The sequence below is a fragment of the Myodes glareolus genome, chromosome 7, assembly GCF_982192425.1.
Source record: "Myodes glareolus chromosome 7, mMyoGla1.1, whole genome shotgun sequence".
Classification (NCBI taxonomy): domain Eukaryota; kingdom Metazoa; phylum Chordata; class Mammalia; order Rodentia; family Cricetidae; genus Myodes; species Myodes glareolus.
Genome location: NC_142032.1, coordinates 14140867 through 14158672, shown reverse-complemented (window position 1 = coordinate 14158672; position 17806 = coordinate 14140867). Strand labels below are relative to the sequence as shown.

The window sequence follows — 17806 nt, the reverse complement described above, 5'->3', positions numbered from 1 at the left end:
CACCCAAAATTTGCTTCTTTGTGTTAAGAGCACACATGGCAAATTCTCTTTGAAACAAGTCTTGTGTAATAAGGCACACTCTTTAAAATAGAACATTTCAGCAAGGTGCCAGGACTAAGGCAACCAGCTGTGAACCAGCCATGCAGGAGGCCGACTCCACAGTGATAGCCCTGCTTGACTGAACCCAGCTCAAACTGTGACTATAAATGGATGAGCCCAAGAGGTTGGGATTACCGGAGGAGCTCCTGGAACACCTTTTCAATCTCATGCTGCACGGCCTCGTCGTCTTCCACTCTCTTCCGGAGAAAGGTCGTCATTTCCTGGAGGCCGGCGGCCTTCTGTTTGACCTGGTAAAGCCAACCACCAGTGTGTCAGGGCTTTGGGGACTTGATTGGAGACAGCGTCTGTCTTTGACTTTTCCTAACAAGCCTATCTTTCTCAGAGATTAATAAAAGTCTAAATCTCTGCCGGAAGGTGAGTTATGTAAAACATGGCTGACACATTCCACGAGAAATTTAAAGAGTATCAAATTGGCCTCTTGCTGAAAAGGATGTATGCAACTGACGTGTGTGTGTGTTTCATGTACATGTCTATAAACCATTTTAAAATCTGTTCTCAATGCTTTACATGAAACTCTAGAATCATAGACACTTAAGGACAATTTGCTGATCCGATGTATGTGCACTGACTTTAGGGATTAGGAGAGAGGAGACAGAGACGTCAGGAAACAGAAAGGTCACGTCACAGCTAAGCATGTTCTCACATCTTTACGTTACTATAGCCCCACCCCCTCTTCTGGCAAAGGATGAGGCTGCCTCTGGTGAGCTAAACATATTCTGTGCAAAATGAGATCACATCTAACAGCACTGTCCAGGAGAAAAGCGCTGTGAGCCATACATGTAATTGAAATGTTGTCATCATCACATTATAAAAAGTGAAATGGAACATAAACTTAATTTTACTAATACTTTTTATCGAAGACACTCTGAGATACTATTCTGCTTACAAGCAATGTGGAAATATTCACGAGGAATTTTTCATGTGTTTTATGGTGGGTCTGCTAAGCCTCATGTGTTTCCCAGTCAGCCCTTCCTGGTACTGGTCACATCTGTTTTCAGTGCACACTAACTGCTTAGCACCAGGGCCATCATTTTGGACCATGAAGATTTATAGCAACACAAATAATACTACTTGTTTTGTTATGTTATTATTGATATTACTAACCCAGCAAGAGGATCTTAAAACTGGGTTTTCCTAGATGTACTGACAGATGTGATATTTGCTCTTAGTACACTTAAAATAAAATTTAAAACAAAGTTATATACTTTGTATTCGTTTTCCACTTTTGCTCGTCTGGTTGTGCAGAAATGTTCCCAGACGAAGGGGTCCAAACCTTCTGGCATGTTACTGATATTGTCCAGTTCATCCATGGATTTCATTAGCTGGGTAAAGTTGTCCTTACTTAACTTGCCAGATGCTGGTCGCTCTCCATAAGGAACAAGACTGTTCACATCTGCATGTGTTTTCTGTTTGTGAACCCTGGTATTAGCAAGAAAAGATCATAAACCCTTCGTATTCTTACAAATACCAAAAAGAAAACAAAACACACTGTTAGGTAACAGAGCATTAGCCTAAGCCTGACACCAGATGGTAACTTCCTGTGTCCCTTCAGGGTTGGTGAGTGGGTGACTCCAGAGACAAGCACCCACTTTGTTGTTCCCTACTTTAGGTCCCCAAACACGCCCTGGACTTAGAAGCATCCCTTGTTGTTGCTGGCACCCAGTGGCAGCTTTACCCATGCTAGGAAACCCATCTCTTCTGTGTATTGTAAGCAGGCAAACACCCAATAGCAGTGTGTGTGCCCCCTGGATCTGTCTGGCATAGCCACCTCTGGCATCTCTTCAGTAGAATATGCCTGGACATATGGACCTGGAGAAAGGCACTCTTTGTCTATATTAATAACTTAGCTTAGTTTTCTTGGGCTGCAGCTGGGAAGGGAAGAGTGTCACAGAGACCTGTCCCAGGCACGCCCCTTGGAGGTACTTGACAGTGCACAGCCACAGTGAGGGTTCCACCCATGTCTCTAGACGGGTTAGTCGGGTTCTGGAAGAAGTTACTAGCCCAAGGCCAGCTCTGGGTCTGAGAAACAGTGGAATCAGATTTTAAAAAGTTCTATTTGATGATCAAGTGTTTCCCCTGGGTTTGTAATTAGCACACCTCTAGCCAGACCCGGCAACCGATATTGTAATCTATTCACTCAAGAGACAGGAGCAAGAAAATAACTAAAAGTTTGAGGCCAGTCTGGACTACACAGTAAGCTTCAGGCCAGTCAATGCTACATAGTTAAGACTCCATCTCAAGAGATGTAAAGTAAAACAAAAACAAAAACAAAACAAAAAACACAAAAACAAAACAAAACAAAAAAGAAAAGAAAAAGTGCTCCTGAGCTAGGGAGCCTGCTCCATCAGTACTGAGCAGGATAAACATCTGACCTCAACCCCAGAGGCCCACCACTGTGGTACACACCTGTGATCCATCCCAGCATTGGATGGGCAGAGCCTGGGGCCTCTCTGGTTAGTCAGTCTAGGAGAACTGACAGGACCCAGGCCAGTGAGGGAATCTGTCGCAAAAACTAACGACGGCGACAACAAACAACTCCAAAGAGTGGAAGGTAATGGCGGGATCACCCTGGCTTACACACACACACACACACACACACACACACACACACACACGCATAGACACACACGCACACAGATACACACGTACACAACACGTACACACATGCACACATACACACAGATACACGTGTGTGCACGTGCACACATACCGCACACACACACCGCAGAGAGAGACAGGAAGACAGACAGAGACAGACAGGAGACAAGTCCTAGGCTAAATTCCCAGGATTTCTGGGAGCCTGCCTAGGGTGAGAGCCAGAGTTTGTATCGCTCACATAAAACTATCTCACTCCTTTGTGACAAACGGCACACTTCTTCTGTACTGCATCTGTTTGAAAATTTCAATTTATTATGTTAGCAAACTATTCCAATACTCCTCCCGGCTTAGAAACTTTTCAGAACTCTAGCAAATCGCTGTTTTGTGCTATCTTTCTTTTGCATTTTTACTTTAAACTTTATTATTAAAAAACATTGCAAATAAAAACTTTGTCATGAACATAGCCACATGAGATTCTCTGAGGAAAAGCAGTTTGTGGTCAGATACATTGGGAAGATGGTGTTGACTATTTTCCTATTCCTGGGAATCCAAAGGCCACTAGCAAGTTTGGGGAGGCTCAGCAGTGAAGAATGCCATTAGCTGCAGAGACCGGTATTTCCCTCCTGCCCCGTGTGTGGTCTTATAAACCTGTCTCATGCTCATGTAAAGGTCCGATTTACACTCTAAAGAAGACTTAGGTTGTCTAGAAATGTGTCTTGGGAAAATCTGTGCGCCAGCTATGGCTTAGGGCTTTTCCTATGTGAAATAAGAACATAGACACTTAGCTACTTTTAACAGGGGGCAGAAACCATTACACTTCATTTCCTGTTGTAAGACACCACGTGACCTCAGGACGTTTAGTTGATTGTTTCTATCTAATTGGGAAAAGGTAAAACTTTGTAACTATATTACTTTTTGACATTTGTTTACTAGTTTATTTTTGTGCATGTGCACACATGTACGTGTGCCGTGGCGTACTGTGGAGGCCAGAGGACAGCTTGTTCTCATCCCACCACGTGGATCCCAAGGATCCACTCAGGTCCCCAGGCTTAACCCTGCTGAGCTATCTCTCTGGCCCCTGCCCACCCCGTCCCCAACATACGATAGTATAGGAGAAACAAACCTTGGCCGGCGTTTAAAAAGTTTGTAGAGTATGTCCACCTGGTGACCAGAAATTTCAGAAAATTCCTTTTTGAAGCTGCGATCCAGAATCTAAGGATAAACACATTGTGCCCAGAATTGCAGACACAGAAGTTTCTCGTTGGTTAAGACAACCTCTAAGATGCAGACAGTGTCACTGGGACATTAAGACCTGACTTTTACAGTTGTTGGAGAACATCCACTTTCTATGCAAAGACTTCCTTAACGGGCTGTCCCCAGGGAGCCTGCCAGTGCGCCAAAAGTGTTACCTTATAGAACAGACTTTAAAAGCATCTAGAATAGTAGTGTCCACAGATAGTATTTATTCAGAAAACACGCAAGTCACCGTTCAATCCATTTCACCTTCTTCCTTCTCCACCTCATTTGTTCCATCCATTGCTGTTACTGGGGCTGTTGTCTCTGCCACACACTGCTGGCCCTACTACTAAGTTGCTCTTATGAGCAGCGCATGGACTCCACAACCATAAGCTTGAGAGCGCTTAACTTGATGACCTCACTTCTAATATTCTTCTACAAGAAAAAGCTTAACTCAGGGAAATCTTAAAAAATTGTTCTAACACACAGATTCTACAGAAATGTATAGCCATCCAGAATGAAATTCACTCACAGCTGAGTGAAAGAGAACAATCCACGAAGAAATTAATTTCGGCCCTGTTCACCTCCCTCTGCCAGTCCCAAGTGCAGCAACCCCGCCCTGTCCCGGGGATGTGCCCGTGACTCACTTTGTCTTCGGCCACCAAGTTGTCATGGTGCTCCTTGAACACATCCAGGTCTTCTCTAGCTTTCTGGATGGCTTCTGCAGTCTTGCTCTACGGGAACGGCAGGAACAGTAATTGGAACTGGAGAGTCCTCAGGTTAGACAAAGCCATAGGAGTTTTTAGCAAGAATAAGAAACCTCATAGGATGCGATAGAGCGAGAGCTGGCGCCAACAGGCATTACCCAGCCGCACTGAAATGCTCTCCTCCCGTATCCAGGGCGTCTAATAGCCTGCAGGGGTGTTGTGATACGTCTCAGATACAGTCTTGCTATGTAGCCCAGCTTTCCTTTAACCTGTGCTCTTCCTGTGTTAGCCTCCCAAGGGCTGGATTATAGGAACGAGCCACCATGCCTGGGAAAAAGTTCTTGGCATGTATTAGAAACCACCTTTTTCTTTTCTTTTGGTTTTGTCTTTGACACAGGGTCTCTCTAAGTAGCTCTGACTGTTCTGGAATGTGTTATGTAGACCAGGCTAGCTTTGAACTCAGAGATCTGCCTGCCTCTGCCTCCTGAGTGCTGAGGCATGCACCACCACTCCTAGTCAGACAGACTTAAAAGTGAGCACATAAGCCATTTATGATGCAGCATTTATGTGTGCACACTCGGCTTCATCAACAATACTGATGCCTGCGGACACTGGCTGAAACATTACGTATTAATAATCAGCATTGATACGCATCTCCTTAATAAACCATATCCATTCGTGTTTCTACTTAGTGTTTCTGAATATGAAAGTTTTCATTCTATAAGCTAACCCATCACTTCAAGGTTCAGTGACATTTGGGACTACCACATGGTCCATAGAGAACGATAGTCCGAGAACGGCCTGTGAACAACTTCAAGGACAGTGTGCTTTGATCAAGGTCCTATAGCCAGGCCATGGTTAAAAGCTGTATTGTTGTTGTTCTTGTTGTTTGAGACAGGGATTTTCTATGTAGCCTTGGCTGTCCTGGAACTCGCTCCGTAGACCAGGCTGACCTCAAGCTCACAGAGATCCTCCTGCCTCTGTCTCCTGAGTGCTGGAACTAAAGATGTGCCCCACAACTGGCTGGCAATAAAGCTGTATTTTTTTAACTTCAGTCGAGAAGTCTTGGTCTTCTCTTCTATGTCATTTTGAAACTACAGTGTTCTGAATCTGAGCTGCAAAATCACATCACCTGATTAAGAGACTGACATGGATACTTCACCTGGTCGTCTAGCAAAGCCCCAGACCTGGAACTGACTCTGAGCATGGCTGAGTAGGAAGGGCAGAAGGAAGACTATGGGGCAAAACAGCCAGACATCATTGTGATGGGACTCGCTTGCCTCTTCAAGGTGTTCTTCTTGTCTCAGAAGATTGCTTGAATAGTGTCGAGTCTGTGACTCTGATCAAATAATGCTCTCGATATGGAACCTGTGTCTGAACGAGCAAGCCGCAGAGGACACCCGAGAGGCCCGGACTTACTTTCTCCTCTTGCTTCTTCAGAAGGTAATTGTTCAGGAACTGCTCCCTGGAGCTCAATTCTTCATCCAGAAGCAAAGAAAACACAAGGTTGTTTATTTTCAGCTCCTCCTGTGGAAATATTAGGAGGAAGAATGTTGAAGGTCAACATTCCTAGTGGAGAAAGAACGCTCTATTGTTGGTCATAGACTTGACTCTAACCAGACAAGCTTATGAGGGGAGGAGTCCCTTAAGTGAGTGCCTTGAAGAAAAGTCACGTAGGAACTTAGTTTTTGGCTCTGTTCCCTCATCCACCACCTTCTTGTAAGCAAATCACATACACAGAAAAATACTTAACACCAATAAATTATTCAGTGAGTTATGATCCAGGCCGATGCTCTTATCTTCATTACTCAGTTAGAAAGAGTCAGCTTCTCCAGGCCAGAACCAGGAGTCATCAGAGGTCCAACCCCGACAGTGACTACTTTTCCACTTCAGCCATAACAAACTCGCATGTTTCTGTCACTCTGCCTTAGTGTGAACGCCTGGCACAGTGGCATAGCTCACCCATTAACAATATTTTGTCACGTCTCCTAAATCTCTTAGAACCTTTGCGTCTCCTTATGTCTCCTTCATGCCTTTTGTAGCAATCAGCAGTCTGTGGTTGCGTGTCTCCCCAGCTGAGTGCAGGTTATAAAATCCCCAAATCCCTTCTATGCCTTGAAAACCGGCAGCTGGGTCCAGAGGCCTGGTCAGACCTTGGCTGAACCCTTTTGGCAAAACCGTGGGTTATTCTGCACTGTCTTTTTGGGGTTTGTAGCTCTGGATGCTCAAAGCACAAGCCCAGGATACCAATCGAGACGGCAAAATGATCATTGCCTGTTTTCACTTCTTCCTTTTACTAATGGAAATATTTTATTATTTATATTTTATTTTATTTTTTTCGAGACAGGATTTCTCTGCATAGCCCCAGCTGTCCTGGAACTCCCTCTGTAGGCCAGGCTGCCTACCTCTGCCTCCCAAGTGCTGGGGTTAAAGTCGTGTGCTACCACTGCCCAGCTTGAAATATTTTATAAAGAGATGTTCCTACTTACCATTTTCTTGTCTAGGGCCAGGAGAGTCAGTCCAGATATTAGCTACTTTACAGTTTGGGACACTGCACTTGTTGTCGCTGTCTGGAGGCGACAGATGCTGGTGCTGACTGTTAACTTGAAAGGCTCCAGGGTCAGCAGGGAGGGACCTCTGGGCATGAGTGTGGGGAATCATCTGGATTACCTCTGGAGGGAAGACTCATCTTGATTGTGGTGGGGGTCACTTATTAGATAATGGATCACAGGCCACATAAAAGGAGGAAGAGGTGTTGGCAACACACGCATCCGTTGCTGCTCTGACCGGATGTAAGGGGATCATTGCTTCAGCCTCCTGATGCTTGGACTACCCTGCCGTGGAGGACTGTCACTCAAAACACTAAGCTAAAATAAACTCGCTCTCCCTTTTGTCAGAGGATTTTATCAAAGCAGCAGGACAGGAAACCGAGACAGTGACCAGTGGGCATTTTCTTCTTCAAATGTCACAAACCCAGGAATTTGGAAAAGTTTGAGGAGTTTCAACAAATTGCAATAACAAAAAAATACATAACAACAACAGTAATAATAATAAAAATAATTGCTGTTGTTGCTGTCATTGTTGATGCTGGAGCCTTGCATTTGCAAGGCAAGTGTTTTACCCCAACCTTTAATTTTGATTGTTAAATGGTGTCCTTTAGAGCAGAAATGACCGTAACTCCTGAGTCCTTTGGACATTTCCTGGTAGTCTGGTCCCCCCCCCCCATCATGTGTACAAGAAGATATTCTAAGCATGTTTAAGAAAACTAATGGCGTTATTGAAGCATTTTCCATAGACCGCGCATTGCACCCCTTACCGTGTATGGTGATGCTTTGGTACATGTGCACATGTACCATCACTAGTCAAGTTTAGAGCATGCGTCCATTCCTATTTTATATCCATTTCCCCCAGAATCTCTCAGAAGTGACCCCCTTTCCCTGAAACAGCTACTCTCCCTAAAGTGAGCAGGAGAGAGAGGAAGTGGAGCAGAGCCTGTCTGTCACTGGGGGGTGGAGGGGTAAGGGGGTGGAGTGGGGTGAGGGTAGGGGTGTTGGGGCAGCTGGAGAGGGACTGTGGAGAGGATTGTGGAGGAGAGGATTGGGGCAGGGCCTCAGGAGGGACTGGGGAGGGGCCCATCAGCATGCAGGGCCTCAGCACCGGGTCAGCATGGTCAGCATGGTCAGCATGCGGGTCAGGGCCTAAGAGCGATGGATGACCCACAGGCTACTTGAAAGGACAAGATCCAGAAACGAAGCTTTCATGTACCTGGTTGACAACCATCTCTGCCTTCACTCTTCTATCGAAGAGTCTCTTCAAGTGCTCGTCAAAGTTCTGGGTGCTTTCTTGGATAGAGTTTTGAAGTTTCTTCAGTTCTGCTTCTAAAGACTAAATGGGAGGCAATAGAATAATTAAGTGTTTGTCGCAATTGGTGTTTGCATTTTGACGCCTGGAAGAAGCAGAGGGAAGGCAGAGAAGTACTACCTGAACCTCAAATGCTGCGTGCTTGGAACTTTTGCTTTCATTTTTCATTTGATTTCCTTTTCTGTGTGTATTCGTGTGTGTTGTACATGCATGTGTGCATACCTGTGTGTGTGTGTGTGTGTGTGTGTGTGTATGTGTATGCATGTGCCTGCATACACAGGTGTGAAGGCCCGATGATGACGTTGGGTGCCCCGAGTTATCACTCTGTTTTATTCCTTTGAGACCACTAACCCTGAAGTTCACCCTTTGGGGTAGGCTTGCTGGCCAATGAGCTTTCAGGATATGCCTGTGTCCCTGTTCACCCTCCACCCCCTCACTTCCCCAACCCCGTGCCACAGCACTGGGGTTACAGACATGCACAGCCATGTCTGGTTTTCTTAAAGTGAGAACTAAGAATTTGAATTCAGGTTCTCATTATTTGTGCAATAAGCACTTTAACCAGGAGACGGAGCTGTCTGCCCAGCCTGGATGTTTGAAAATTACATTGGAGGAAAATAATGTTAAAGATCACTAATCGAGTAGGCCTAGTAAACTGAACTGCAGCGAATCTTTCCAGAGAAATTCTGACTGCAGAAAACAATTTATACATACAACATTTGAACATTTGGCCCCCAATTTTTATCTTCCTCTCCTCTTTTTGAATACCTTGATTTTTTATGTTATACATTTTGTTTTGATATTTAAGTAAAAATATTTATGTGTGTGTGTGTGTGTGTGTGTGTGTGTGTGAGAGAGAGAGAGAGAGAGAGAGAGAGAGAGAGAGAGAGAGAGAGAGAATGTATATATTTGTGGATTTGTGGGCAGGTGCACATGGAGGCCAGAAGAGGGTGTTGGATCCCTTGTAGCTTGTGCCCCAAGCATCATGCATAGCCTGATGTGGGTGCTGGGATCCAAAGTCCCATCCTTATGATTGAGCACTAAACACTCTTAACCTCTGAGCCATCTCCCCAGCCTTCTGGACTTTAGTTCAATGTCCGGTGTTTGGGAAGAAGATGGGGTGTGTGAAATGAAACAAGATTAGCTCTAAGGAGACCTATGTGTCAGCGTGAGAGTATCAGATGGCGCAAAAGTAAGACAACATGGAAAAGCTTTAGAAAAATCCAACTGGGGGTAAATCTGTATTTTGTGTTTGTGTTTTGTTTCTTTATTCGCTGCATGAGAGAAGGTGCAGAGGAGGCAAGGATACTGTGCTTGTTAGTTTTCTGTCTTGGTACAAGCTAGAGACATCTGGGAAGAGGAAACAAATTGAGGGGTCGTCACCATCACATAGCCTGTAGACAAGTGTGGGGGGATTTTCTTGATTAGTGACTGATGTGGGAAGGTCCTGCTGACTTCCCGGACCCACCCTGGGCGAGTGGTCCTGGGTTGTACAGGGAACAGGCAGGGAGAGCCATGGAAAACAAGCCAGCAAGTCGTGTTCTTCCTCAGCTTCCAGGCTCCTGTCTTGAGCCTTGCCCTCCCTTCACGATGGGCTACAAGCTGTAAGATGAAACAAACCCTTTCTTCCGACTCAAGTTGCTTTGGGTCACTTTTGGCCATGATGTTTTATCGTGGCAACAGAAAGCAAACCAGGACAAATACTGAACTGAATAAAGGCTGGGGCTTCACCAGAGAGCTATCATGGCCGCTCAGGGAAGTGAGGGCGAAGGCAGGAAACTACATTAAAACATGGAGTGAACGCAGTGTAAGGGTCACTGCGTGTCCTCATGATAAACACCATGACCAAAGCAGCTTGGGGAAGAACATCAGCTTACACGTCCTGCTCACAGCCATCAGGGAGGAGAGTCAGGGCAGGAACTGAAACCGGGGCTAGGCAGGGACCATGGAGGAAGCCTTCTGCCACCCAGGATCACCTGCCCAAGGGTGGAACTGACCTCAGTGGGGCTAAGCCCTCCCACATCAATCAACAGTCAAGAAAATGTCCTACATACACGCCCACTGGCCAATCAAATGGAGACATTTCCTTGATTCCCACTTGAGCTCGTGACAAGTTGACAGAGCTACTCAGAACTCCACCCTTCACTCTTTAGGCAACTATATCCCTACCTTTCTGAACCTTGATTTCTTCCACGATTATTAGCTCCTTGGGTTCTTTAGGCTTTTGGCTTTTAAACTTAGTTAAAAATACAAGGGATAACTACAGTGAATAAAAATAGACAAGCAAGAGATTAAAAGTTGCTGCAAAGACAGTGCCATGATAAAGCTGGTCAGTTGTACTATCCTGTCTTGAGTGATGGTGTGGTTTTACTGCTTTCATAAAAGAATAGTATTTGCTCTGTTATGTAACACCGACATTTTTGGGGGGTTCTTACTATGTAGCTCAGGTTTCTTAGACTCTCCCTGATGCGCCTGCCCTGCCTTCCAAGTGCTGGGATTGTAGGTATGGACCATCATGCCCAATTACCAACAACTTTTATATCTCTTCTACAGTGCGAGACATTTTCACGTGGGGATGTTTCTTTGAACTGGGAAACCATAAAAGTGGAGCTATAGTGCAGAGCCCTCAAATAGGAACCGAACTATGTGTCACGCTGGTTGTGGTTTTCTCTTCTCAAATTCTCTCATTGAGATTGAGATTGAATCAGCCCGAAGCACTACTGAACTCTAATCGCCGTAGCCAAGACTTGAGAGCAAGCCCTTGTGGTGTCTTGCGTGTGCTAGGTGTTCCTTAAACATATGGAGAGAGAACAGAGGATCAAACGAACGGTAACTGGTGGGAAGTGTTGACATCAACAAGAACTTTAGAAATATTATGTATTTCATTTTTTAAATGTCTCCAGCCCTCAGTTTTTTCTACTCCAACCTCTAAGTTCTCAAAGGGACTTTAGGTCAAATCATTATCCCTAAGCTCTTAAAGGCATTAGGAAAAATTTGACCTAGTGAGTCTAGAGATGTTTTCATTAATTTTCTGTTCTTCTAACCTTTCTGTACTTATCTCTTTCTTCATTTAGATCCTTGACTTTTTTCTCATACTCTTTGAATTGTTTCCTTTCTTCTTCACTCCACAAAGCTTCAGCTTTTGCCATGAAAGCAGGCTGAGGGATCACCTGGGGGCACAAGGAGAGAGCATGTTCTCGCACACGTGAGCTGCACCCATAGAGCACTACCCTAAACACCTCCCAGCGCAGGTGGCACTTAAAAAGGGAAACATTAAGGGGGATAACCTGATGCTTAGATGGAAGGATGTGGGAAAGCCTTACAACGGGTTCCTATGATTCTGAGAGGATGGTGGTTGTTTTAGGGTTGCCCAGACTCTTAAGTAACAGACTCAGGTGGTGCTGGTATCTTTGAAGCTTGACCTGCAGGAAGACCTGGAATGTCCCTGGTGTGATTGAACAACTGTAGGTGAAGCAAGATCACTAAGCACTATGCTTGTTTGGTTGTTGTTGTTGTTCTTCTCCTTCTCCTTCTCTTCCTCCTCCTCCTCTCCCTCCTCTCCCTCCTCCTCCTCTCCCTCCTCCTCCTCTCCCTCCTCCTCCTCTCCCTCCTCCTCCTCTCCCTCCTCCTCCTCTCCCTCCTCCTTCTCTCCCTCCTCCTTCTCCTTCTCCTCCTCCTCTCCCTTCTCTTCCTCCTTTTCTCCCTTTCTTCCTCCTCCTTCTCCTTCTTTCTCCTCCTCACTCCTCCTCCTTCCTTCCTTCCTTCCTTTCTCCTCTTCCTCTTCCTCCTCCTCCTTCTTTTCCTTTTCTTACTTCTCCTTCTGATGGTGGTGAGTGTATGTGAGAAAGGAAGGCAAATTTGTTGTTGGCCCACTGTGGCATCTTTCTAGGTAACTGAATACTGGGGGCAGTAGAATTTCTAAAACTGAGTTTTACAGGAAACAAAATGATGAACTTTAAGTAGCTCTTTCTACCTCACTTCATTTTCCCCAAAGATGGCCAAATAGCTCACCATTCTCAAGATGTCTTCCTTCTTGACTTCCAGAACTCCTCCCATCATGTCCATCAGGCCTCTTTGTCTTGCATTGGAGGCCTGGAGAGAACCGGAGTCAGAGAAGGTAATTAGAATAGACAGTTAAGGACAGTCAACAGAGTCAGCGTGTCAGGCAGCCACCTGCCTGCCACTAGAACGATTCCATTTGGGAATTGGAAGTGACAGGAACGGGGAGGGAACAGAAGGGCAGTCGCTGAGATCCAAATGACCTCTGGATGTGACAATGCACGGGTCTTTCTAGGATGGAGAGACGGCTTTGGGCACCACTGAGCAAAGCCACATACCTGTGCTTGATTCAGTTGCTCCATTTCAAAGGGTGTGGTCATTTCTGTTTTTGATTTTTGCCATGGAGCAAGGTATTTTTGAAGTGAAATCTGAAAGAGAAAGTATAGGTTTTTTGTTTGTTTGTTTGTTGCTAGTTTCTATAAAAATATCAAGTCATATTTTTCTTCCCCATTCTGGGAAAAGTTAAGAGGGGAGGGCGGTTTAAAAGAGCCTTGCAGATTTCCGCCCAATTTCCTGCCGTAGGATGAACGTCTAGAACGAGAGCTCGGAAAAATGGGCCCTCGCTCGCCTCCTAACTCTCGGGTACCGACTCCTCTGAGGAAGAATTTACTTAGATAAAGGCAGAATGGCGGGAATCAGAAGAATCATATAAGTCATACCCAGAAAGATAGAGCTCTGTCCTACAGTTAAGAGCCTGGGCGGTCAAGGAGTCCTGAACCAGAATGTGCGGTCAGAATAGGAAACTCACTAGACGAGGAGGTGAGAGAGAGGCTCTGTGGGCTTTGCTCTCACTAGTGGCCTGAGCAGCTGTGCAGGGGCCGGGCAGAGCGAGGGCATCACAGATCTGGCAGAACAGTTGCTCTCCCGAGTGCAGAATGGCTTAGAGCTAACGCCAAGCAGAGCTGGGGGTTCACTAACATTGCAAAAGTGATTGCCAGGACAGGGCCCTTAGAGGGTGGCAGGGTGAGGTCTTTGCTGTCACCTTGCCCCAGGTCTCAGGGTTGCAGCAATAGGCAAGGAAAACAAACACACAAGTGGAGGGGAAGCGACTGTCCTCTGAAGTGTGACAACGGACAGTGTGCAGATCTCAGCTCTTATTCATTAACTACTTCTCTGTGCCTCGCTTTTCCCATCTGTGAAATGGGATCAAGCTTGTCTAATCACACATGCATCCCAGTCTTACTGGGGCCCTTAGAATGGTGTCTAGCGTTGAACATAGATCAAAAGTGACAAAAAGTGTCACTTTTTGCCCCCACGATTATCTTTTGCCCCCAAATAATTTCAGTTTATTTCATATGAGCCAGAGATTTCCTCTGTGTATTTCCTCTGTATTTTTAATTCTAAGAGGATGGATATGTAGTCCTTTCTAAGCACTTTGGCTTTTTATTTTCAACTGCTTCTGTGGACGTTGAAGGCTATCCATCCATCCTGTCTCCCTGGGGCCTGTATTGCTCCAAATGACCTTGAGAATTACCCGTACTCCATCAGCTTCAGTGGCCTGTTGGGTTTCTACTTCTTGTACCTGTACCCAAATTGGGCCGGGAAGCTCCTTTTCAGGCGTACTCAGCATTGGAACCAGAGTCTCACCGAGACGAACTGTCCTCTCTAGTAGAAGAGATATAAAGTGGGATTGCCAGAGGGGGTTAAACCGCAGAGACACGAGCTGCGGCTGAAGACGGTCTTCTGGACACCCCACAATGTCCCAGCCTTGGGCTCCTGCTCTCTCTGGGTTTGATATTGAGATCATCCCTGGATCCATGGGAATTCTTTCTACTGCTGCCGCTAGGCCACCTGCATCTGTTTTCTGTAACTAAGTGCTGCCTAGCACAGCTGCTTCTAAAACCAGTGCAGACAAGAGGATGGGCAAACCAGAGCTGGTAAGATCTCCTAAGACACAGGAAGGGATAAGATGGCTGGCCTGTACCTCATCGTCTTCCACAACAAGGGCTCTTTCTGGCTTCTCGCAGTCTTCAAACACTGGTTGCCAAACTTTTTCTTCTAGTTCCAGGTCTGTAATAATTTCTTCAATTCTAACATTCCTTTCTTTTACGCGTGCAATTTCAATCTCTTTTTGTTTATAGGCAGCATCAAATTCGCTGTTGAAAGCCATTTTTACCTTGTAAATGATATCCTGAAATATCAATAGGTTACTGAAGATGCATCATGTCTTATGTCTTTTCTGGTAACACGATCCCATATACAACTCTAAGACCATTCCAGAAAATATCATTTAGGAAGGTCAAAATTGTCTCCCCAGACTGGTATTTACAGCAAGTCATTTCTAGGGTTAATAATATACAGGGGTAGCTAGCTGGGTTTGGATTAAGGATGCAGCAATATTTACACCCTAACCGCCTCCTTCCTAAGATGTGAGCTATAATTCAACATGCAGGTCTGCTGGGAAGTGCTGACGGGTGCTTGGAAGCTTATTGGACAGTTCTACTTTTTTTGCATGTCCTTAAAAATCTACCATAAAAATTTTTAAAGAAATATACAGAACTCAGCACTTCTTCCTTGGAAACTTGATGGAGGAGATGTGGAGAAAGGAAGCAATGGTGTTTGCAGAGTCTTGTAGAGAAGGACCATTGTGCCTGTATGCTTCCTTTATAGAGTTAAGTCATTCTCGAATAGAAGGGGGAACATGAATAAGCCAACTAGGTCAGCCAATAGCTATGGGGATCCAAGTGGATTGCCCCAACTCAACCCAAGTGCTAAAGGTTCAACTCAAAGTGGCAGCTCTGATTCAAACTTAAGTTTATGTTAAGTCAAAGTCTGGTCCATCAATTTTTCCCACTAAAGATGAAATCATTAAAGTAGGCTGGGAATAATTTTAACACCTAGGACTATAGGTATTTTGGGCTCAAATGACCTCCTTAAAGATAGACAGCAACTGTAAGAGGGGCAGAAGCCAATCAGTGGTGATTAAGCAGTTCTGTGTATAAATAAAGAGATGTGCCATGGGTAGGAGGAGGAGAAAAGAATGGGAAGCAAGGGATGAGCCCAATGGGAAGGGGGACAGAAACTGGAGACACAGCTGAAGAACTTTGGAGAATGGGAATAGCTAATGGAATTTCAAATGACTTACAACCTTAGTTATTGATTTAAACAAAATATTTACTAGAGTCTTCTCATTCCAGCTGTATTATGAGACTGTCTCGTTTGGCAGAAGTCAAGGAAGGAGTGGGAGCTTGCAGCCAGAGGAACCTCATACTTATTTTAAGGTCATCATATTTCTCTGTGTTAAGTAGACAGATCATATCCTGACTTTACAAGATCCAGAGTGGTGCATGGGTTACTGGGCACATGGAATTAAAGTATTTCTTTGAGTCAACTAGTGTTCTAAGAGGAGCTTCTGCTGTGTCTGTTAACAGAAGCACAACAGAATGAAAAGCATTCCCTAGAAAACTTGGCATCATCAAATCCAGTTTGAATGCAGTATCTTTTGCATACAAGCTCTGGCTGTAAGACATGAAAGCTAGCCATCTGTGTATTTCTCAAGGGTTACAGAGGTATCACTTGACTACTGCTATGTTTCTGTGTGAGCCCTTGAAAGGAACCTTGTGGGGAAATGTCAGAGATTTTTTTTTAATTAAAAAAAAGAAACCCACTCACTTTTAGTAATATAATTTGGTTGATTTTCTCCTCTCTTGAATGAAGTTCCAATTGACTTGTCAACAGAGAGGTATCTGCCCCAAAATCAGTACTCAAACTACCAAGTAGGTAGTTGGGCAGACTGGTGTCTTTTGCTACATTTTCTTCATCCTCTTCTTCTTCATCCTCCTCTTCATGATGCTTTTTAATCATAGTGGTCGAAGACTGGACCTCTACAATTTCCTTCCGTAGCTAAGCATAGGGAAGAGATGACATGGAGTTCATGCAATCAGAATTCCATGAAGGGCAAGTTTTAGGTGATTTAATTATTTCAACAATCATTGTAAGAGGTTAAATTGTTTTGCCAACAATTTGGCTCAATATGATGGATGCTGAGATGGCTACAGAAGAGATTAAAGCTTCAGAAACCGACTCACTGTAAATCAAAACAATAAAAGTCACCCTTACTAGCCCATAGTATTTACGTTTCTGCGTCAGGATGATACCTGCTTGTAAATATTCTGAGTTTCTCTTGGTACTTAAACTAGAAAAAAAATATCTTCTCCTCATATTTTATCAAGGAACTTGTTCACATGGGATTAGAGAGTGTAAGTTGATTTAAGTATGCCTTCATTTTACGTTTCAGAAAAAGAGAGGGTACAAAGTTCTGGACAAAACTAAGTTATGCCACAGGGACAGTTTTTACTGCTTTGTTGGAGACTGTTGTTTAGAAATTGTAGCTGGGATTACTTTAGGGAAATCATAAATTTCATTGACATAGATTTGGTTTCATCTTTGGTCAATGACCATAAAGCATGGCCCCTAATATGAGGGAGGACAGAGAAGGGATTGTAGATCCAGACAACCTCTGAGCAGGATGTGAGAAGCGCCCAAGGTACATCATTAAAAAATCAAATTCTCATATTTGAAGACTAATCAACATATAGGATATAGACTCCATTTTTATTATTTGGATATAGGATTATATATTTATGAGGATACAGCCTATAAATTGACAAGGAATATAAATATACAATATATACAAACTTAATATTAATTTAATCTCAGCGCAAATCCACCTGATAGGGACTGTCCTGGCTAGGATTTCTTTTCCTTCCTTCCTTCCTTTCTTTCTTCCTTCCTTCCTTCCTTCCTTCCTTCCTTCCTTCCTTCCTTCCTTTCTTTCTTTCTTTCTTTCTTTCTTTCTTTCTTTCTTTCTTCCTTTTTTCTCTTGTTTTAGTTTTTCAAGACAGGGTTTCTCTGTAGCTTTGGAGCCTGTCCTGAAACTAGCCCTTGAAGACCAGGCTGGCCTTGAACTCACAAAGATTCTCCTGCCTCTGGTTCCTGAGTGCTGGGATTAAAGGTGTGCGCCACCGCCCAGCTCTAGCTAGGGTTTCTATTGCTGTGATAAAACACCATGGCAAAAGCAACCTGTGGAGGAAAGGGTTGATTTAGCTCACACTTCCACCTTACTGTTCATCATTGAAGGAAGGAAAGACAGGAACTCAAGCAGGGCAGGGACATGGAGGCAAGAGTGGATGCAGAGGCCACATAGCGATGCAGCTTACCAGCATGCTCAGCCTGCTTTCTTATAGAATCTCAGGCCACCAGCCCAGGGAGGGCACCACCCTCCATGG

General features: G+C 44.6%; 1 protein-coding gene across 4 annotated transcripts in view; it reads right to left on the bottom strand.

Moving 5' to 3' along the window:
- The window catches only part of Cfap43 (cilia and flagella associated protein 43), a 91567-nt gene that overhangs the window by 7297 nt on the left and 66464 nt on the right, over positions 1 to 17806 (bottom strand). For all 4 annotated transcript variants that reach the window (XM_087907821.1, XM_087907822.1, XM_087907819.1 and 1 more), the window contains 11 exons: positions 16191 to 16421; positions 14503 to 14709; positions 12857 to 12946; positions 12531 to 12611; positions 11564 to 11689; positions 8427 to 8546; positions 6081 to 6188; positions 4602 to 4688; positions 3842 to 3930; positions 1326 to 1539; positions 235 to 347 (listed from right to left, as the gene is read on the bottom strand). In XM_087907821.1, the coding sequence (XP_087763947.1) occupies positions 235 to 347; positions 1326 to 1539; positions 3842 to 3930; positions 4602 to 4688; positions 6081 to 6188; positions 8427 to 8546; positions 11564 to 11689; positions 12531 to 12611; positions 12857 to 12946; positions 14503 to 14709; positions 16191 to 16421 (1466 nt within the window). The remainder of the gene's footprint in view (positions 1 to 234; positions 348 to 1325; positions 1540 to 3841; positions 3931 to 4601; positions 4689 to 6080; positions 6189 to 8426; positions 8547 to 11563; positions 11690 to 12530; positions 12612 to 12856; positions 12947 to 14502; positions 14710 to 16190; positions 16422 to 17806) is intronic.